This window comes from Cheilinus undulatus, linkage group 22, assembly GCF_018320785.1.
Source record: "Cheilinus undulatus linkage group 22, ASM1832078v1, whole genome shotgun sequence".
Lineage (NCBI taxonomy): Eukaryota > Metazoa > Chordata > Actinopteri > Labriformes > Labridae > Cheilinus > Cheilinus undulatus.
Window position 1 is genome coordinate 35,275,738 of NC_054886.1, and position 23,277 is coordinate 35,299,014.

General features: G+C 40.2%; 1 protein-coding gene across 1 annotated transcript; it reads right to left on the bottom strand.

Moving 5' to 3' along the window:
- Positions 1-4,497: 4,497 nt before the first annotated feature.
- LOC121504394 (zinc finger protein 320-like) lies at positions 4,498-13,925 on the bottom strand. Its single transcript, XM_041779110.1, has 7 exons — positions 13,663-13,925; positions 13,419-13,481; positions 11,772-11,940; positions 10,689-10,786; positions 10,290-10,519; positions 8,364-8,479; positions 4,498-5,989 (listed from the first exon to the last, which is right to left on the bottom strand). The coding sequence occupies exons 1-7, from the start codon at positions 13,907-13,909 to the stop codon at positions 4,603-4,605; spliced, it is 2,310 nt and encodes a 769-aa protein (XP_041635044.1). The 5' UTR covers positions 13,910-13,925; the 3' UTR covers positions 4,498-4,602.
- Positions 13,926-23,277: the final 9,352 nt, after the last annotated feature.

Genomic DNA, 23,277 nt, shown 5'->3' on the forward strand with positions numbered 1-23,277 from the left:
ACGGCACCGAGTCCTCCTCTGAACAGAATCCCCGGTCTGCCTCAGATACCAGGGCAGAAAATGACAGAAAAACACACCCAAATCACCGACTTTACTCAACATTATTGTTCTGTTTTAACGGCCATACTCGACGCCGTGTTTGTATTTCAACATTACAAAAACACAATTTTTATAATAATCCATGTATGCAGCAGGACGAGAAAATGACCAGGGCTTGAATCAATGACGGACACAGTTTATCTCTGTGTTTATTTTGACGAAGTACGGATAGTAGGAGAAGACAGATTATGGATTCTCATGGCGGACGCACTGGCTTCTGATTGGCCTGCGGTGACGGACTACGGACCAATCAGAGTGCACGCTGGGAGAAGCTGCCGCTCCTAGCAACAAGAGGAAACTTTTTCATTTTAGTAACAAAGGGGGAACTTTCCCGCCACTGCGTTTACCGGGGAACTGCACTGCATCCGTTGTAAAATTTGAGGTATTTATTCTTTATTTTTGTAATTACCACTGAATTTAAGCTTTTAACATCAGCTCCAGAGATAAATAAATACAGTAACGATCACTTTAGAGTAATTTATGACTGATAAACACTTGAAGTGCACTCAGAATACTTTAATTGATAGTTAGCATCAACACTTACTTAAGTAATCTTGTAAAAAAGACTTTGGATATACCGATCTCATTTGACCTAAAGTTAATTTGTCTGATAATACATGTTTTAAATGGCAGCTCTACTTGCTAAATATGTGTGTATTTTTCCCCTTTATTGCCTCTTTTGGCAAAGAATCATTGTATATTATATCTGTATAGGTTGTGAATCGGGGTGGAAATTACATGGATAGTTTTGTCTGTATTTTCTTTTCTAAGTATGCTTTATATTGTATAGTTTTCCCACATATTAATACTAGATCAAAATTGCAATTCCAGCTGAAATTGCATGGGGATGCTGAGAGCTGAATTGTGGAGGAACTGCTGAAAATAGCCAAAAGCAGAAAGTAGCTGAAAATAGCATAAAAATAGAATAAAATAGCACAAAATGGTATAAAAGTAGCTGAAAGTGGCATTCAATAGCTCAAAAAAGGATAAAAATAGCTGAAAATAGCCTAAAAATAGCTGATTTTGGAGTAAAGTAGCTGAAAATTGCATTCAGTGGCTGAAAAAGCATAGAAATAGCTGACAATAGCATAAAAATAGCTATATTTTGAAAATTATAAAAGTTAGAAATGAGAAAAGTCATGGTAGTCGAATGACGAAGAAACTAAATTTTTTAAAGTTCAAACAGTGTCGATACGACAAAGTATGAAGCAGGAGATAGCCGGTGCGGGAGAAGAATAATAAACAAAATGGCCGACGTGAATATCAATAGTGTGGATGCTCAGCATTCCCGCTAATAATGTTATACAGCTGCCTCATTCCCTGAAAGCTGGCTCTAAATTGCCGTGTGTTTTCTTACCTTCCAAAGTTCTCCGTCAGCATTTAAATCTTCAAATAAAAACACAAGTTACTGAATCTTCTTGGATCTTAATTTCAGAAAAATGTTCCTCAATGTAAAATAGTGAAGATGGTGAAATGTTTTTACAAATATTTCTGTATTTTAATGTATTTTTGAGCCATAATTTCCCCATTTATGAGCGACATTTTATTATGGTTAAATTTACTTTTATTATTTCACAGCGCTGGACTACACCATTTGGATATTTTCAGTGGGGGAGCAAGGGCCCCCCAGTATTTCATTTTATTCTATTTCATACAAATTTCAGTCTGTTAGCCAATTAATTTAGTCACTTTTGATTCAATAATAACACGAATTACTATGAAAAATACATGAAAACACACTTTTCATTGCGGCCCTCTCAAGGGCCCCTCTCTACTGTGGGCCCAGGTAACCAGTACCCTTTCCCCCACCCCGTGGTACACCCATGACCACATCCATCACAACAGCATGGCCTCACAGGAGAAGAGTCCATGTCCTGAAGTGGTCTGCCTGCAGTCCAGACCTTTCACCAATAGAAAACATTTGGAGCAGCAGCAAGGAAACTCCAGCAAAGAAGACCCAGGACTGCAGAGCTAGAATCCTACATCAGACAAGAATGGGACAACATTCCTCTTTCATTAACTGGTCTCTTCAATCCCCAGACATTTACAGACTGTTGTTAAAAGAAGAGAGGATGCTACACACTGGTAAACATGGCCCTGTCTCTACTTTTTTGTGATGTGGCGTGGCCATCAGAGTCAAAATGAGCTCAAATTTTCATGAAATGTTAAAATGTCTCAGTCTAACATCTGACATGTTGTTTCTGTTCTATTGTGAATCAAATATGGATTTATGAGAGTTGACAGTCATTGCATTTTGTTTTTATTTACATTTTAGAGTACACAGCGTCCCAGCTTTTTTGAATTGGGGAAAGACACACACAAGGATGTTTGTAGCAGGTTTGTCCACCTTTGATAGCGCTTATTGAAAGGACGGCATCTACAAAAACACATTTCTATCAGGACTAAATGCTTGTTTGAAATTAAAAGGACCATAATGCATATAAAGCAGAAAACAGGACGAGGTCAGACCTTTAAGTCTATTTTTATGCATATTTACAACTTTGCCATCGTGACTAATAAAGCTGTGGTGGTCTGCAGTCTTCTTATTCCTCTGAGGTACTTTATCGCCATCTGGTGGCTACCATGTTACACAACCATCGAAAGGCAACGCTGACGGTCTGACTGGAAGGAGTCAGATGTAGACGACAGAATCATACAGACCAATACAAAAGCTGCCGTCCAGATAGCAGACTATTCCAAAAATGAGGACATTTGTAAAATGTGAATAAAAACAGAATAAAGTGGTATGCAAATGCTTTTTAACCTTGATTATTGACCTGATTTTTATATTGAACTCAGACCCGCTCCTACAGATGTGTAAAATCAAGAACCCATGCAGTCTCCATCATTGTTCTGAAGAGCTCAGTGCACAGGCGTAGCACAGGGGGGAAAGGCACTGATTACCCGGGCCCACAGTGTGAAGGGGCCCTAGAGTTTGTTTTTATTTATTTTTCTTTGTAATTCGTGTCATTATTGAATCAAAAGCATCTAAATCAGTGATACTAAACATGTGGCTCTTTTATGTCTTAATCTGAAATAATATTCCCCCAGAAAACCTTTATGAAGGGAAACTGTGACCTCAGAAATTATCTGTTGCAAGTCACATTCATCAGTTTGAATCCGTTTTTACAATTTTTACCTTTTTTTGCCTCTTTTATCCTGCTCTTTGCCATTTGCAATCTTTCCTTTTTTTTGCCAGTTTGGGCCCATTTAGCCACGTTTTGCCATTAAATGCCATTGTTTTCAGCATTCTTGCCCATTTAAGTCACTTTTACACTCATTTTTTTTGCCACTTGTGACTAATTCTGGGGTAACTTCTCACCCATTTTTGCCACTTTCTGCCCTATTTTGCCACTTTTTCTCCCTGTTTCCCACTTTTTGCAATTTTATGCCTACTTTTGCCCTTGTGGCTCTTGCAAAAGCATTTTTCAACAATTTGGCTCTTTGGGTGGGGGGGGGGCTGCTCCTCCTTTAAAATGTCCAAATGGTGTAATCCAGAAACCCTAAATAATTCAAGTAAATTTAACCATAGTAAAATAATGCTCTTCTATTGGGAAATTATGGCTCAGAAATACATTTAAATGTATAGATTTTTGTAAAAACGACACATTTGTTGCTTGGCTAGCCGGTTAAGGGGGCACCCTGTGTAATATTCTTTCTGGGGGCCCATTCCGGCTGGATATTTCACAATGAACTGAGTAATATTATTGGAAAGTGGAAGCGTTTAGGAACAACAGCAGCTCAGCTAATGGAAGAAGACCTTGTAAAAGGTCCTTGTAAAAAGGAGTGGAGTCAACTGATAACATATGTAAAAGTCTCTGCTAATTCCTGATGAGTTCTGAACTTCCACTGGCATCAATGTAAACAATAAAACTGCAGCAGGAGCTTCATGAATGGTTTCCATGGCAACAGCTGCATGCAAGCCTCACATCAAAAACAGGGGTGGTGTAAAGCACACCGACACTGTAGTGACCAATCATCTTCTCTGTTTACAGTCAGATGGGTGAGTCTGGGTGTGGAGGATGCTGGGAGAACGTTACCTGCCTGACTGTGAAGTTTGGTGGGGGAGGGATAACGGTATGGGGCTGTTCTTCAGGGTCTGGGCTAGACCCCTTGACCTAGTGAAGGCCAATACCAAGACATTCTGGACAATGCTAGGCTTCCAACTGTGTGGGAACAGTTTGTAGAAGGCCCTTTTCTATTCCAGAGCCTGACCTGACTGATCAGACTGAAAAGATGACCAGCCAGAGTATCCCTGAGCACATCCTGGTGTGATGTTTAAAGCATTTAAACCAGCATTTAAAGCCTTAGCTAATTCTTTTGTTCTTCTAATCTCTAATACCTTCATGTAAGAAAAATAATGGAGCACTAGAGTCCTGTTTTCACAAAAAGCCGTTTATTGCCAATAACTTTTTACAGAGATTAACACGTATTGAGTTTTTGGTACAAAAGAATGTTTTCAGACTTGCAGCTCCTCTGTTAAGTCTTGGCGGACTTTTCCCCCTAGTGGCTCTTCATGTGAGTCTTCAGGCAGTGGCTCTGAGTGAAGTCTTTGTTACAAATCTTGCATATGTACGGTTTCTCCCCATTGTGGGTCCTCATGTGGACTCTCAGGTGTTCCCTGCGTGCGCTGGCTTTCCCACAAACCCCGCAAATGAAGGGTTTGGCGCCTGTGTGGGTGCTTTGATGATTTTTGAGATGACTGGTGGAACTGAACGATTTCTCGCACTGGGAGCATTTGTGGGGTTTCTCCCCAGTGTGGACCTTCATGTGAGCCCGTAGGTTCCTCTTTGACATTTTCTTTCCACACACGGTGCACGGTACCCCCTCCTTCTCCTCGCCGTGATACTTCAGGTGAGCGTTTAACTGCGCTTGCGTGTGGAACATTTTGCTGCAGACATCACACAGGTACGTCTTGTCTTCAGATGCGTGACGTTTCAAGTGCAGTTTAAGTTTTTCAGGTAGTAAAAAGCGCTTCTCACACACTTTACAGCTGTATCGTTTTTCCCCCACGTGAATCAACTTGTGCTGGGACAGCGACCGTAAGGTGTTGACAGATTTACCGCAGACATCACAGGTGAACTGCTTCTCAACTGCGTGGACGCTGCGGTGATACTTCAGCTGTTGTTTGTAAAAGAAAGACTGATCACAGACTTCACATTTGTGTGGTTTCTCCTTCCCATGAATCACGCAGTGTCTCCTCCACTGATATTTTGTGAAGAATGTCTTATCGCAGGCGTCACATTTGAACAGTTTCTCTCCTGCATGGAGACGAGCATGCTTCTGTAGACTCAGTTCAGAGAGGAATTTCTTTCCACAGGTGTCACAGCCATGTGTTGTCCCGTGACTTACGAGATGATTCTTCAGCTCTTCTGCAGACTCGGATTTTTCTCCACATACTCCGCAAAGGCTCTCAGGATCCTCCACATGAATCCAGGCGTGTCTGATCAACACCTTACTTGTCCTAAACAGATTTTTACAGACTTTACAGGACACAGGATCAGCACTTTCTTTTTCTTCTTTTTTCTTAGTACATTTCTTTGATAAACGTGTTTTTTTCGGTTTCAGCTCTTTTTCACTGTCTGGTTTCCATTCTTCATCATCATCATCACTTCCCTTTTTTCTATTTTTAGCTTTTTTATCTCTTTCAGTTACAGGCGGCGCAGAGGTACTGGGCTCTCCTGGTGTTTCTTCATCCCCCTGATCTTTACCTTCAGCTTTGTCATCTCTTCCAGTTTCAGGCTGAGTAGAATACAGGGCATTGAGGTGCTCAGGTACTTCCTGTTGTTGCCAGTCTAACTCTGTTTCCACATCTTGTTGCAGTCCTGAAGTGCTCGGGTAAGGCTCCCAGTCATTGCCCCCCAGTTCTTCATCAGGACCGCTGTTAAAACTGAAGGTAGCAAAAAACAGACGCTGTTAGAATCAGTTCTCCTGACATCCAAATGTGCTAGAAAATGTACAGAATAAAGACCTCAGTATTCAGGACAAAATGAATAGCAGTGATGTTCCTGGGCGAATGATTTCCTTCCAGTTAACACAAATTCTAATAAACGTGGGAGCAGGAGCCTTTAAATGCATGCTGTAAACCAGTGGTTTTCAAACGTTTTTTTGCCCAAAGCACACCAAAGTTAACCCTTATGCCCTCCTCAAATTTAATACCCTCTGGACACCTTTGAGGCAAAAATGTACATGTAATTATTGAATGTTTGGTAGTTTTGAGCAGGTCTGAAGTTGTTGAAGATATTTATGAAAAAAAAAAATAGAAAAAACTATTAATGTATGCTGATTTAATAGCAGTTTTTTTAACATGTACATTTTTGCCTCGAAGGTGTCCAGAAGGTGCCCTAATGTAAAAACTGGAACTGCATAAAAAATACAAAAAAAAAAAAAATAATTTTGTTGTTAATCTTTGACCCATCCAAGACTCTCATCAGCACCAAAGCCCCATCTTTCCATATTAATTTTATGGAAAATAATTCACTTTCTGTTTTTTTTTTGTAGTAAAAAATAAATATTTCAAATAATCAAACTGGCATTTAAAGGGTTAAAATCTTGAAAATGATTGAATGTTTAGATGTTTTAAGCAGTTCTGAAGTTGTTAAGGTAAAACCGGTCTGAGCAGAGTGCTTAAATACACATTTGTAGTCGACGTTCTCTACTACCGGTCCATGTAAAGTCTTTTTAAAACGGTGCAGAGATGAGGAGCGGGAGAAATGGGCAGCGGGTCTTGCTGCTCTGCTCTTGTAACAAATGTCCGGAGTGGACCTTCATTCGCGTGTGACGGCAACCTTCTCTTCTTTTTTGGTGGTTTAATAGCTGTTAGCAGCCACGCTTACCAGCATTACTGCCACCAAGATTGGTGGAAAAATACATTTACATTTCTTTTCTTTTATCCTTTCAAAGGTTCTGATGTATTGTCATGGAGCTACGAGCACCAAACCGTGACCCCCGGACCATGACAGTTAGGGTCGAATACAAAAACCGTTACACCCCTAGCATACAGTGATTGTAAATTTTGGGCATATACACTAATAGGTTAGAGGCTGGACCAACAGACTTATGTAAGTTGAGGTCTTTTTCTTTATTTGTACTATTTCTTTAAACTTGTGTGTTTTTAGTTTGCTTCTTTCTTAACCTTAAAGAGTGCTGTAGCACTGAAAAACATTTAAATATCGATATCGGCTAAAATTAATCTGTAAATATCAACAAAAAATCCAATATGGTGCACCCCTAGAAAATAGCCAAAAGTTTTCCAAAAATTAAATGAAATGCATTTTGGTTTTAGTCACATTTTTGCCATTTCTATCGTTTTTAGTTTTAGTCACATTTTAGTCGTTACTATCGTTTTTAGTTTTAGTCTAGTTTTAGTCTATAAATGTCCTCACATTTTAGTCTTTACTTTTAGTCCAGGCACTTATTTTTTTGCCTAAATCTGGTACCAAATCATGGTAGTGTGTTCTCTGCTAAACCTGGGGTCCCTGCTTACAGCTGAGAGGCAGAACAGATACAGATTCATTGTTTTTTTGACAGATTTACCCACAGTGGAGAAATAAAACAGATTTTGAATGTCCCACCAAAACAACATTATATTTTGGTCCAGTTTTAGTCATCCTGGCCAAAACTTACCTTAGTTTTTGTCCATTTTAGTCATCACAGATCTATTTTTGTTAGACTTAAGGCCAGCTTAGACTTCATGAACTCAGCCAGAATTTAGTCCGACTGCTACGCCGCAGCTTATCATCAAAACTCAGGTCCAATTTAGAGCTTTGTGAATGACAAACGGTCTTGTAGTGTGACATAATTAACGACATCCTGGCGGAATCCTGGCGGCATAGTCTGACATGGTGTCATTGTGAACGACCAAAAACATCTTGTAGTCTGAGCCGGCCTTTAGTCTAGTTTTTGTCATGGAAAAAGTTGGAGCAGAGATTCTGACCCGGCTCCCTCTTCACCACACCTGTACAGTACGTCTGCAGTGCTGCTCATGAATCATTCAGATAAAAATCTGTCAAGCACTTTCTACTTTCCTTTCGGCTATCAAAACTAGAACTATAGAAATAAAATTACAAGCAGAATCAGCAGAGTAATATACAAAAATGTCATCAGCATAAAGATGAAACTTCAAGTCTGTTAAGGAGAAACAACATTAATAGGGGATGTAAATTAAAGAGGGCCCAGGACTGATCCTTGGGGGGCACCTCACAACCAACTTTAGTCCTGACCTACCAGTTAAAAACCTTCTTTATTTCCGTACTCTGACTCACTTCGATTTTTCCCAGTTTTCATCATTTGTTGTGATGTTGGTTGCTTCTTCTTCTCTTAATGGAGAGCTTTGTTGCTCACTTTGTTGCTCGGTGCTGGTCTGCGAGTTACCTGGGTCCTGAAAAACATCAGACATTGACTTTAAGATTATTTTAAAGTTCCTCATCTTTTATATTTATCAATAAATACAAGCAAAAAATCATTGTAATTTATAATTTACACAATATTAGACATAATATACTAGGGGAAATGATTCAAAACGAATATCTAATTGTGATTGTTTTGGCACTATTGCTAACTAGATCAAAATTGCAATTTCAGCTGAAATTGCGTGGGGATGCTGAGAGCTGAATTGTGGAAGAACTGCTGAAAATCGCTGAAGAAGCAAAAAATTAGCTGAAAAAAGCATATAATAGCTAAATATAAAAATAGCTAAACAGCATGAAAATAGCTGAAAATAGCATGGAAAAAAATCCCCTAAAATAGCATGAAATGGCTAAATAGCATAAAAATAGCAAATAAAATCCAGAAAATAGCAGAAAATAGCTAAATTACATAAAAATAGCTGAAAATAGCATAAAAAATCCAGAAAATAGCATAAAATAGCTAAACGGCATTAAAATAGCTGAAAACATTATTAAAAATCCCCTAAAATAGCATAAAATGGCCAAATAGCATAAAAATAGCATATAAAATCCAGAAAATAGGTTAATTACATAATAATACCTGAAAATGGCATGAAAAACTCTAATAATAGCATAAATAATAATAAAAAATAGCTAAACAGCATTAAAATAGCTGAAAATAGCATTAAAAATGCCCTTAAATAGCATAAAAATAGCTGAAAATAGCATTTAAAAAATCCAGAAATAGCATAAATGGCTAAATAGCATAAAAATAGCTACAAGTAGCATTAAAAACCCCTGAAGACAGCATAAATTAGCTAAAAAGCATAGAAATACAAAGAAAGACAAAACCAACAGACAACAAGCTCATGGCAGCAACAGCTGCAAGCAGAAAAACCGTCTGAAAAACAGTTACTGTTTAACAATGGAGAGGAGCGCTGCGGAACCGTGACGTCACACTATCAGCACGGATCAAAACATGGCGGTCTACTGCTGAGTTTATGAGCTGAAATGTACTCAATATGCAGATATGTGGGATATTTAGAGAGTTTTTTAGTTTGATACACATTTGAGAGATATAAATATCTATCCATCAAGACCAACTTGTCTGATCATGCAGGGTTCCTTTTAAAAAGGCAACAAATTTATATATTCTTAAATCTATGCTGTAGTTATACCTTCTTCAAAAGTTAAATCCTTTTATAAACAGAACTGAAATGGGTTTAGAGCAGCAAATATGTTTAAAGTGGTGAAAATGGGAGTAACAAATCACAGAAAAATGGTGAAACACATTTGAAAACAGGCAAAACCGCTTAAAAGTGTCAAAAATGGGTGGAAGAAGTGGTAAAACAGATTATGAAAGGGGCAAAGAGTGGGTTAAAGGGACAACCTTGGGCTGACAGGGCAGGAAATAGTCAGTGTCAAAAATGGGTGTAGGAAACAGTAAAATGTGGTCAAAATGAGCAGTAATGGGAATAAAAGATGGAAAAAAGGGGTTGCTAGTAGCAAAAATGGTTTAAAGGGGAAGAAAAGGTAAAGTGGTGTTAAAAAGGGGCAAAACTAAATATTTTGAACCTGAGAACCCTGACATAGTTTGTTAACTGTTGGCCAGGATCCTAGCACTGATGCTTTACAGCTGGGGAGAGCCATTCTCTGGGTTCGTCATCAGCCCAGACAGCTTTAATGGCCAGGCAGGGATTCCAGTAGATATCCAGAGTCATCAAACACAAGAGAATCACAAGACTGAAACTAAAACCACAGGGTTATATCAGAGAACAGGCCGTTAAAATAAAAGAGACCCACCTTCTCTCTGATGAACAGAGCCGTTCCTTCTGCTGTGGATCTGAGGGATCTTCTGACCTCCTCTGGAGTCAGTTTCTCTAGATTCAGAGGCATCAGCTCTCTGGACGCGTTGATCGTGAACATGTCAAACTCTCCTGTCAGCTGAGGGAAGGTAGACCTCAGCAGATCCAGGAAGTCTGCCTCCTCCAGGCCTGGGGGACACTTCACCTCCTGAACCTGGTGTTTGAACACTAGAAAAAAAGACATGTCTTCTGCTATGGATGTTGTTAAAACTAAACTTCACAGCAGCTCAAACTTACTAAAGGATGAGCTAGAATATTGTACTTTTAGTCTCATGCCTCTAGCTGAGGAGATTTCCTCTTATAGCAGTATCTGGACAGGATTTCTGACTTCTCTTACCACATTTTAAGACCGAGTCACCCTCGAAGTCCTCCAGTAGACAGACTCTGAGGTTCAGTGAAGACCTCTTTCTCCTCTTCCTCTTCAAACATGGACCTCTATAAAAATAATAATGTAAGCATTCAACATAACACAAGGATCTTTGGAAACACTGTGTTAAAAAAAAAACACACCTCTGTTTAACACTTGGGAAATACTTGAGAAATACTTGAGAAAACTAAAAACAAGCTAATAATTTTGTCCTCAACTGTATATCAGCTGAAATTGGACCCACACCAGTTGAACCATTAGTCTTAGACCCCGTTCACACGGATACGAATTCAGGTGTATACGCAAAAGTTTTTTGTCGGATTGGTGTTTGATCCACACGGAAACGGCGTTTCGGATGACTGTAAACGATACTTTTTGAAACCGGGTCCCAGAGTGCATACGTCCATATACGACTGCCGTTTCGTCTCCATGTGGATGCGTATCCACATATTTCTTGAAACGATTACGTCACATGCTACGCTACGCCCTGTAGCTCTTCTAACGCGCCTGCGCGGGTCTGACCAAAACAATTAAGGCTGGCTACAGGGTTGTGTTTGTGCTGCAGAAGCTACTGAGCTTGTTATGGCTTTTACAGCAAAATCTGATGCTCCTTTACCATCACCACGAAATGCATAAACCATGTGTTTGAAAATCCAACGCAGAGAACAACCAGAAGGAGAAATAGAAGAAAGTTTTTGTTAGTTTTCTGTGATATTCTTCGTCTACTTTGGTGCATTTTCGTGGCAGCGTTACAGCGCCACTTACAGGCTTGGTATATTCAGTCGCTTCAGCCGTTTCGTTTTTACGTGTATATTTCCTAAAACGATTCTGTCTTTATGGAAAACTTTTCCAAAACGAAACGGCAGTATAGCGTTTTCGTTTCCATGTGAACGGGGCCTTAAACGTATGAAGACATCCTAGATCACCTCTCTATGCAGTCTGAGCGACCGGCTATCAAACTGGTGCACGTAAAGATGCGTCCACACAAAGCATTAAGGATTAGAGAAGTATCCGTTAACAGGTTTGTGTTTTAGGTAAGATGTGTATTTGAACCTTGTGTCTGGGGTCTGATCATCTCGCTCTCTGGTGATGTTTAGGCCAGGACTGTCGCTCTTTGCAGATTCATCTGCGGACTCCTCTTCCCCCACATCTCCACCGTAGTCTTCACTGAGGTCGTTCTCAGTCTTGATGAAGATGTTATGAATCCCTGAGCCCATCACACCTGAACAGTAAAAGAAAAGTTACAACAAGTCTTTAAATTGTTGGTTTAGTTAATATCCTACTACTTTAATTGGCGGCGTGTCTGTCTGTGTCAATTTGCACGCCACACTGTAGCTCCATTGTCCTTGAAACGTCTCAGAAGACTTCTTGGATGCCATAAAAAAAATCATAAACATGTGCAGATTTTCTCTATTTATACCTTTTGTCATTGAATACCACTTTTTTCCTAGGTCTGGCCAATTTTAGCCACTTCTTGTTGCCATTCCTTTCCCATTTTTGCCCCTTTTTCACCATTTTTGTTGCCGTTTTTCACCCATTTAAGCTACCTTTTGCCATTAAATAACCACCCACTTGCTTCCTCTTTTTCACCCATTTTAGTCACTTTTCAGTCATTTTTTTGCCACCATTTTATGTTGGGGTGGGCAAAAATATCGATTAAGGGATGCTTCGCAATATTTCCTCCCCCAGTTCAATATCGATTCAGCAAATCCACTTAATTCACCTCCTGGCCAGTGTGAATCGCGTAGTATGGACGGAGGCCGCACTCGACCAAACAACAACCAGCCATAACCGTGTTATGTGAGGTTTATCACAATTTCCAAGAGGACAGAAATATTATGTAAGTTTACATGCACTTTACTTTCTCAGTGTTTATACAGAACTGTCATGTTTTTTACTTTTGTACTCCATATGCACAAATAAATTATTATTGTGCAAATTTTTATTTTCGGATGTTTTATTGCTCAAAAATGTGAGGTGACTTACCAAATATGTTCACATGGGCATGAAAATAATTATTAAAAAATTGTCAACAGGTTATTTGTGTGTTTCTACTTCTTACTGAATCGACATCGAAGCATTTAAATCAATATCGAAACGAATCGCAACCTAAAGAATCAAACTCAAATTGAATCGTGAGGTTCTTAACAATGCCCAGCCCTAATTTTATGTCACCTATAACTCATTTTTTGTCACTTCTCACCCCTTTCTTGCTAAACCCTGACCCTTTATTTTTTTTACACCCCCCCATTCTCACCCATTGTTGTAGCTTTTCGACCACGTTTGCCACCTTTGGCTCATTGTTATTTTTCTTCAAGCTGTTTTTGCTTAACCTCTTAGATTGTGGCTCTTTAAAGGTATTTTTCAACAATTTGGCTCTTTGGTTGAGTAACGCTGTTGTATACGTAGACGCCTCATTGACTGTGTTTGCCCGCTGACGTTATACGTCAACGTGTCCGCCATATTGCCAGAGGAAAGACCGTTCCATGGATAGGGGATGAAGGGTTTTATTATTGTTTTAAATGTTATTCAACCCAAACTTGTCAGCCCCACGCTGAACAGGAGTAATGCATCTTGACCAGGAATACCTCTGGTAAGATGGCGGCGGAGTTGACGTACGGCCCACCAGCCAATGAGGCGTCTACGTAAACAACGTCTACGCAAACATACATGTCAGTCCAAACATGCTGTGATACATACCGGTCTGTGTGCACCGAGCTAGTCTCTCTGGTTCTCCACCTTCTTCAAATCCAGCTTCTGGATCTGGATCAGAGATAAGAGTCAGGATTAGGACAGGTGACCCCCCAGTGTGGCGCTACAGACGTCCGACCGGAACTAGCATAACATTTGAATCCTTCCAGATTATTCGTTCGGTAACAGTTGACCTGTTAACGACCAGAATGAAGTAAATCATCAGTTTTTAGTCCACAGTGTCAGATCCCACCTATCCTGCTGAGAGAGACTCTGGGCTGAAGGACAGCCTCCAGCTGGAGCCTCTGCCGGTCGATCTCCTGCCTCAGACCCGCCGCCTCCTCCTCATATCCGGCTACGGCTCTCTCCAAGACCGCGAAGATCTCCTGCGCCGCCGTGGTCAGCTTCTCGGTAACGATCCCTCTCAGAATGTCTGCTCTAGACAGTTTATAGTCCGAGAACTCCTCCGAAGAATCAAACATCACTACAGACCCCGCCATGTTTGAGGTGCGCGCGAATAACGGCCCGACTGGAAAGCGGAAAAAACAAGAGTTCCGCTTCATGTCTTCCTTCTATGTGTGGCGATGATGGCGTCTGCCTATTACTGCCACCTAGTGGATGCAAGGAAAAGCGATCAGGGCCGCTGAAAATTTATGTTTGAAATCTATGTTTTCTCCTCATATTCTCAATAAAAAGTCAAATTTCTAAGAAAATTAATTTTTCCCTTTAATTATGAACTCTGACCTTAACTAAGTCAGTGAGGCCTGCAGGTCTTTAGATGGTATGGGTTCTTCTGGGACCTCCTGGATGAGTCATCCATGTGGTCTGGATGGAGGGCAGGTCTGCCCCAGTGATTGTCTCTGCGGTCCTTATTGCCAAGGCAGTCTGTTTTTGTCCAGTTTGGGGGCAGACCCAAACCAGACCGTGATGGAGGTGCAGAGAACTACGATGGAGTATTAGAACAACATGAACAATCAGGTTTTTATTTTAACATTATGAGACTAAAGTCGTAATATTACGAGAAAAAAGTCGTAATATTACGAGAAAAAAGTTGTGATATTACGCGGAAAAAGTCATAATATTACGAGACTAAAGTCGTATTATTACGCGAAAAAGGTCGTAATATTATGCGAAAAAGTCATAATATTACGAGGAAAAAAAGGTTGTAAATTTACGCGAAAATAATCATAATATTACGAGGCTAAAGTCGTAATATTACGAGAATAAAGTCGCGATATTACGCGAAAAAGTCATAATATTGCAAGAATAAAGTCGTAATATTTAAAAAAAAAGAGTCGTAATAATACGCTGAAAAAGACATAATATTACGAGAATAAAGTCGTGATATTACGGAAATAAAATATTACAAGAAAGACAGTCTGCCGTGGATCTACGATCTACATAATATTACAACTTTTTTCTAATATTATGAATTTATTCTTGTAAAATTACGACTTTTTTTCTTAACCCTTTAGTCTCCACAGAGACTCTGGGTGCCGGACTTTCAAATAAACAAAAATTAAATAAATATTTGGGTCTGATTGTATTATTGTATTAGTATTTGTATTACTTTCAAAACAATGGTGATTGAGCTCTAATATTAATTCATTTTTTTTTACACTTTTAACCTCTTTCATTTCTTCATTTCGCCTTTTCTGCAACATTTTCTGCCCCTCAACTTATTTTTGATCATTTTTGCCACTTTTAAAACAATATTTGCCACTTTTGCCCATTTTGACACTCTTTAACCCATTCTTGCACTTTCCTGCCAATGACTGTTCCAGTGTCCCACTCTTTAACCGCTTTTCACTACTCTGCCAGGCTTTTTTTGCAATGTTTTTGCCTCTTTAAAATCATTTTTATTTTCTCTAACCCTTTTAAACCAATTTTCCTGCACATTTTTGCCCCTTTGTGCCCCACTTGTATCCATTTTTGCCACGTTTTAACCCTTTCTTATTACTTTTTTGCACCATTTTTGCCACTGAAAACTTTTTTTTTTTTTTTTAAGTTTTTGCCTCTTTTTTCCTCTTTTACCATTTTTTTGGCCATATTTTTACCTCTTTTCCTGCACATTTTTGCCCCTTTGTGTCACTTTTGTATCCATTTTCTCCACTTCTTAACCCTTTTTCATTACTTTTTTGCACCATTTCCCCACTAATAACCCCTTTTTAAAAATCATTTTTGCCCCTTCTTTCCTCTTTTACCATTTTTTTTGCCACATTTTAACCTCTTTTCCTGCACATTTTTGCCCCTTTGTGTCTCCACAACCCATTTTGCCACTCTCTAACCCCTTTTTATCACTTACTCAGGCCATTCTTGCAACATTTCTGCCAGTCTTAACCCATTTTTAAAAATCTATTTACTAATTATGAATGACGAGTGAATTTCTGTAAAAACAGGTCAACATCAGATCTTTCTAAAACTATTTCAATAATCTTTTTTAATGGATTTAACAGCTGCAGACATTTGAAGCCAAAAGACACTCCTAAAACCAAAACATCTTCTTTCCCTCCTTTCTGGATTGAATGATCTTCTGGGGGCCGCACAGGAAGCATTGGGGGGCCTGATATGGCCCTCGGGCCGCCAGTTGATGACCAGAACATGCCAATAAGCTGCTTTTGAGCCATAATCAGGCAGTCGCATTCAGCTGCACCGAAGGAAGACAACGTATCGCCTGGACATGCGCCAGAGATGTGCTGATGGTGTTGTGAATTTTCCAACTTGTCAGTAAAGTTTTTGGACAGATCATTTAATCAATAAAAAAAAATAAAAATAAAAACCACCTATTAATGTCTCTCTGTATGGTTGATTTGAATAAATGTGTGTTTAGTAAATGTTTTTTCTTTCATTAGCAGAAAAAACGATAGCAAGCCTGCCCAGGGCTGGCAGACCTCTGAAAGACCTGGAAGCGGGTCTCCTATTAGACCCTAGACTGGACACAAAAATTCTAACCTGACCTGAGCCGATGAATACTCTCTCTAACCCTGCGTTCACACCAAGCGCGAACGATCGCTTAATTCGCGCGAATAAACTCGCGCTGTTCGCGCGAACTCTCTGCCGAAAAACGCGAGGAGGGAGGGGCTTTCTTCTCCACATCCGGCATCAGTCAGCTGTCAATGGCGGAGCTGGACCACACGCAAGAGACAGCTGCTGTGGAAAGTCCATAACTGACGGACACTCGTCGGGGCTGGGTGCATCGGATCCCCGGGAGACCCACACAGCTCGGAGAAGTCCACCACCACCTTCTCCGGAAGCGTCGTCTGGATGACGGCAGCCTCCGGTGCTATTGTCGGCTAGCCCGGTTAGCCCCTGTTAGCTTGAATCGGTGCCGTGATATCACTCCAGGATATCAACTACAGACAATATCCCAGCTGCAGATACCTGTCCACCTGTCTCCGGTGAGTAATTATGCATGTTTTAGTGGAAAATATTTGACAAAGTGCAACACATGAGAGGGGAGTCATAGATGCAGAGTAGTCTGTCTGTATGAGTCTGTGGTCATTACAGAGCTCCACTGAAAGGTCACTGGTTATGTCTGTATGAGGACATACTGAAGTTACAGATCTTTGATCCATATCTTATCACAGCTCGCCACACTGTATATATATATATATATATATATACACACATATATACAGACACGTGTGCTGCTTCTGCTATTGTCTGGTCATTCAGGTGGAAATGACCACATGTAGTTTCATTAACCACATTAAACAGAGGCAGGAAATGATCTCACCCAGATCAATGGAAAAATAAAAATGACTTGTATATTTCACACACCACTATTACCAATTAACAGCAGAAGACATGAGGACACGCATGTGCAGTCATGTACACATGTATTATTATAATGATGCTACTTCATGGTGACTCTCATCTACAGTTTTTCTCTGCTACTCAGTTACGTTATGTTTTTTTTTATGTTCTAGATATCTTCCACTGATGACTCCTTCAGGACCATTGCTAGCAGCTTCTGGCTCAGTGTTCCCTCCGTCTGTAAGATCATCCTGGATATAATCACTGCCATCTGAAAACCTCATGGCATCCTTCTCAGCAGGAGCAGTCCCATGGCAATTCACCATGTAGTGCAAAAAGCATCACATCACCACAGCTCTTTAAAGAGACAGCCACAGCAACAAACTTCCTGTACTTTTATATTTCATATAAACACCATAACAAAATTGTTTCAGTGCTTTGATACCTGTCCTATTATTATTATGACATTATGATGCTAATAGAACTATTCAGTAACTAGATTTATTTCTTGTTTGAAAGATGCATTTCTCTAGGCACCACACATAGGAAGTTATAATAACTGGTAGCCTATTCTTAACAGAGTAATGTGCACAGATCCAGAAATAGCTCATCTATAAAGGTCTTGATACCAATAACACACTTTATCTACTGGGAAAAAGGAGGTAGATCCTGGGCTTCAGAATGAGTAATTATTAACTTAATGACAGGAAGCTCTTTACTTCAGATAAAACTATTTTAATCTAGGTTTAACAAGACAGCACCATGTATCAGGACAGCTGAATCTGTGAATGATTTTATGACTGAAATGTAGTACTTGCTCTTTTTAATTACCTTGGCAAGAGGCTAAATATATACAATACAGAAATTTAAGATAGCTCCAATTAAAAAGTTTTTGACTGAAAGTTATCCCAGACTTACCAGCCAACCAAACATGAGCAATAATTAGACTTTAAATGATCATACAGTGCTGACACTGACATGAGTGTTAATGTTAATCAAATATCTACTCCATGATAATAAGAGAAACATGAGATTGTTACCTTAAAAAGTCCAACTTTGATTGTTACTAAAAGACAATTTAATTTATAAAAAGGACAAACATTTAACATTTAAACAAACTTAAATCAATTTACAACAGAAACATAAAGGAGCGTGCTTGGAGGAGTTAAATGGAAGAGAGAGGAATCAGAAGGAGAGGAGACAGGAGATTAAAGTCTGGCTCATTCCCTGCAGAGATATTTACCTCAGTTTGTAGAAACCAAAACTATTCCATAGGTTCCAACTGTTATAGATTAAGCAGAACAGTGCTATATTTATACATCAGTCTATGAATTTGAAGACAAATTTGTTCATCTGAAGCAGCAATCTCTGCAGGGAAGGAAGCAGACTTTTCATCCTCTCCACCTCCTGCTGCAGGCGGACTGGTCTTCGGGGCCTCAAGCAACATCCTCTCCACCTCCATGAGCTGCTGTCTGGAGTCACTCAGGGGTCTCCTCCTTGGGGTCTCTGTAATGGAAACAACATATTTAGTGGTACTATTGTAATTCATCAATAGAATACTACTAAGGAAACACACAGTAAAGGATCAGGTTGTGACATGAGAGGCAGCACTAGCTCTACCAAAGATAAACATACATGCATGAATTACATTATAAAATATCTGGTCTAAAGAAAGCTGTTATAGATTACTTCCCTCCTCCTTTAAAATTCTCAGAATGATCAGTTTAATACCAAATCTATCATTTGTTGATTGATGTGGCTCTATTCATTTACATACCTGTGGGAACAGCAGCTGGAGTGGATGGGCCAGGTGTTGGAGGAGCAGAAGCAGCAGCAGGTAGTAGTGTTTCAGAGAGGAGTACATGATGTTCTGATAAAATACAGAAGTGTACATATGAACACAGTACACAGGTTCAGCTATGACACTATTTATATTCTTGTTTGTCCACATAAAAACAACTTTCCATTTGTAGCCTCTGAAGACATTTGTCCCTAAATATTTCCATGCTGTGTGTGCTGTCAACAAACTTTATACCTCATCTGCTGGCCCTGATCTTCATGGAAGTCCTCTGCAGCCCGACTGTCCTCGACCCCCCTCTCCATGTTACTGCTCGTCCCCCTTTGGTGATGGAGGGTCCTGATGGCCCTGCCCCCGACCCACTCCTCCACTCTGTCTCCTTTCTCCTCTTCTGCAAATACGTGTCCCTCTGTTTCTTCCATTTCCTTCATCATAACCCACCTGAATAAAACACACAACTGTCCAGTAGTGAGGGGGAAATTAGCATGCCTGACGATGTTATGCTAACTCGGGCTGTGCTAACTTCATAATAGATGGCAGAAAACGCGTGATAGACGGATGTTTGTACAACTTACCAGACAATCCGACGTCCTCCCTGACTTTCCTCCAAGCGATCTCCTTTTATTCCTGTGCCGGTGGAACAGGCACGTTGTGTGGTAGAGCTCGGGGCACACACAGAAACAGACAACCCCGGTCTCTGCTCCATTTTCGGGTTGAATGAGCCGCTTCCTCCGGGCCGGCCCTCCTTCGGAAACATCCGGTGACGTCGCCGGAGGATCTCCATGCTGATTGGCCATCGCGGCGCGAAAATTCGCCGGAGTTCAATTTTTTGAACTCGAGCGTAGACGCGATGAAGCGAACTGGCGGCGCGAATTCGCCTCATTCGCGCGAATCACTCGCGCGTATCGCGCGTCACGCGCCGCGTATTCGCGCGATTCGCGCCGCCCGAGGCGAAGGGGCGTCAACTCGCGTCTTTACATTGACTTTACATGGGATTCACTCGCGCTTGGTGTGAACGCACGGTAAGACCAGCCTGGCCTGGTCTGTCCCATTAACTGCATTTATGGGCCCCAGCCTGATGAGGAACTGGGTTGAAATAAAGTTTACTTAAAAAAAAGACAACCAACACTCCCGCCATTCATCTACTTCCGATTAGTGCTGAGTGCGAGGACGTAATAAATAAATAAATAAAAAGGCAGTTTTGGTCCCCTGCAGTTTTTACCATCCAAAAAACAATGTTAGGCTATATTAAATGGAAACAAGTTGAGCACTAGGATCAAGCAGAAAACAGCTGCTCAAGCTGAAGCCTGTTTCCCTTTAGACCGCCCCCTGGCCCACAAGCTCATCGATTGGCTCTGTCGTTTCTTGCTAACGTGTGATTGGCCGTCCCCGCTGTCGCTCCATCTGGTTGTAAACAGCTCCTGGACTACAGCACATGAGCACACCGGTGTTTAGCTAGTTGGCCATGAGTCCACGTTCATCTGCTGCTGTAAGTTGTTGACATGTTGGGCATTTGTTCTGCCTGGGTCACGTCAGCTAGACGGATTTTAATATCAGAGGTTTCGTTTACATTAACATTGAATGTGTGTCTGTGTGCGTGCATGCGTGTGTGTGTATGTGTGTTTGGTAATCAGCCAGGTGGCAAGATGTCGAAAAAAGAAAACTGGATATAAGAGACTTCTTTAGAAGTCAAAGTGTAAGTTACTCAGAGGAACACATTACACCACAAACTCCTTCCCCTCATCATCAGAAACTCAGACTCTCTCCCCTCCTATTATTATTATTATTATTATTAGTAGTAGTAGTAGTAATAGTATTACTTGTATTTTCTTTTAAATATTCTATTATTTAACTTTATATATTGCAATCAATATGTTCATATTATGTAATTGTTTTATTCTTGTAAAGTGTCTTTGAGTTTTATTGAAAGAGCTGACAAATAAAATATTATTATTATTATTATTATTATTACTGTAGAGCCTCAACAACACAGAGATTTTAAAAAAGCGTATATTTAAAGCCAAAGAGATACACTTTTTGATTTTTTTTCTCATGTATTATTTGTGTTTTGAAAGGCAGCCACTGTTTAAAAACACTAACAATGAAAGTTTGTGGGGAAAATAAAATAAAACCTTGGATTATAAATGTGATTTTATACATCCATATTGTTTGTGAATAAATTAGACATAATAATTGAGAAACTGAGTTTTGTCTTCAGACTATACCATCAAAATCAATGATTGTTGCATCCCTAATTGTCCCACTGTTCATATGTCATCCATCAATATATTTTTGTCAGGTGACAGATAATAGAAATCCAGAATAAGATACAGGAGGAGGTAGAGGAGGAGATACAGGAGGAGGTAGAGGAGGAGATACAGAAGGAGGTAGAGGAGGAGATACAGAAGGAGGTAGAGGAGGAGATACAGGAGGAGGTAGAGGAGGAGATACAGGAGGAGGTAGAGGAGGAGATACAGGAGGAGGTAGAGGAGGAGATACAGGAGGAGGTAGAGGAGGAGATACAGGAGGAGGTAGAGGAGGAGAGGCTGGAGGAGGTAGAGGAGGAGAGGCTGGAGGCTCACAGGTGAGGTTGAAAGAATAAAGATATGTTAGTCATGAGATTGAGCATTGTGACAAATGTTAGGGGGACGATAATCTTATCTTTATGCTTATTATAGCTTATTTGTTCTCAAAAATTAGGTATAATTTTATGTAAATAAGGTCTATTGACCATACCCCCCGTACTCAAACTAGTTGTGCCCCCCCCCACCTCTGAAATCAAAATTTCGTCCATGGCTGAGTGTGAGCGAGTCCACACGGCCCTTCGTCTCCTCTGAGGGTTAAAGAGATTTTCAGCTGGTCTGCCAACCGCCAAAGAAGAAGAAGAAGAAGAAAAGGAGGAAGAAGAAGAAGGTAAAGTGATCTGTGCTGAAGTTGGTTGTCTGTTCATATTCTGTGTTTAGTAGTGATTAGTGGCCATGTGTCCGGACAGGCTGGAATTTAAATGCCTTGTCTCTTATTTGTCCCCCTTTTGGATTCGCACCTGAACGCACCGCAGCATCTTGCCCATTGCTCTCTCCCATCAGTCTGTTTGTTTGTTAAATATGATCCAGGTAATGTAGGCCACATTAGTAGATTAACCCTGAAGAGATCTGTTTTTTGGAGATCGATGCCATGCTCCATTTTGTTTTTGCAGGACTAATTTAAAGTCCGTAAAAATATTGTTACATTGTGCTTTCTCAATGTTTTTAAGTACAAGTTTGACATTTTGAGGGTTTAGACCAGGAAGAACCAACATCCAGCTGTTAGGGAGGACTTACTGTCCGGAACGTTTGACCATTCAGAGGGCATCTGCTCCATGCTTCACTGCCCCGGAACTGAAGGACGAGGCACGGATGCAAATGAGGGAGCACAAGCGCGGGAACGTGACGTAACGTGAATGAACAACAAAAGGAGCCGCTTCAGGGTGCTTCTCACATCTCTGGTTATAAAGGCTTGAGTCTTTGGCGTGAGTCTTAGTCCCGCCCACCAGAGACACGTGGAGAGACCGAGGAATCGACAGGGAAGACTGAAGCCATAAGACCGACGATTAACGGTCCATGGGACGTCCTTCTCTCTGCAGCGTCACGTAAAGCGACGTCAGTTTATGATGACGGTACCGGCTGATCATCAATCAGCTGATCATCAATCAGCTGTCAGGAGGCAGAAACAGCAGTGTCTGCATAATTTATACCGTATTCATTGTAAACAAATCTCCACACTGACAGTGTTTGGTCTCAGTGTGGATCAGAAACCCCTGCATGAAGAGAAACCTGCAGTAAACATCAGGAGTTTTAAAAGCTCAATAACTGATGGGCTGGGATTTAAAAAGTGTTTGAAATAAGCATTTACAGTGAAATATTGAGAATATATTTAATAAAATCAATAATAAAGAGTGAATCAGTGTAGAATTTATATTTGATTTGTTTTCTGATTCACCTTCAAACATCAAACATGTTAAAAGCTCAAAAAATCAAGAGATTCAGATACAAATCTTCCCTTTCCCCCCAAAAAACGACATTATTTAGAGGATTTATTTCTACATTCAGTCCTCCATAGCCTTAATTTAGACAAAAGATAGTCGTAGGAAAGTGAGCAATGTTTTGTTCATCTGATTTAGTCATCAATGTCGTATAAAATATGACAGTATTACAGCAACGTCTATACAGAGACGTCTTTACAACGACATGAAAATGACTGCTTTTCACCGTTCACTTTTCTATTAAATCTAGACGTTGTTTAGACAGAGTGGAGACGTTTTTTAATGTCTTTACA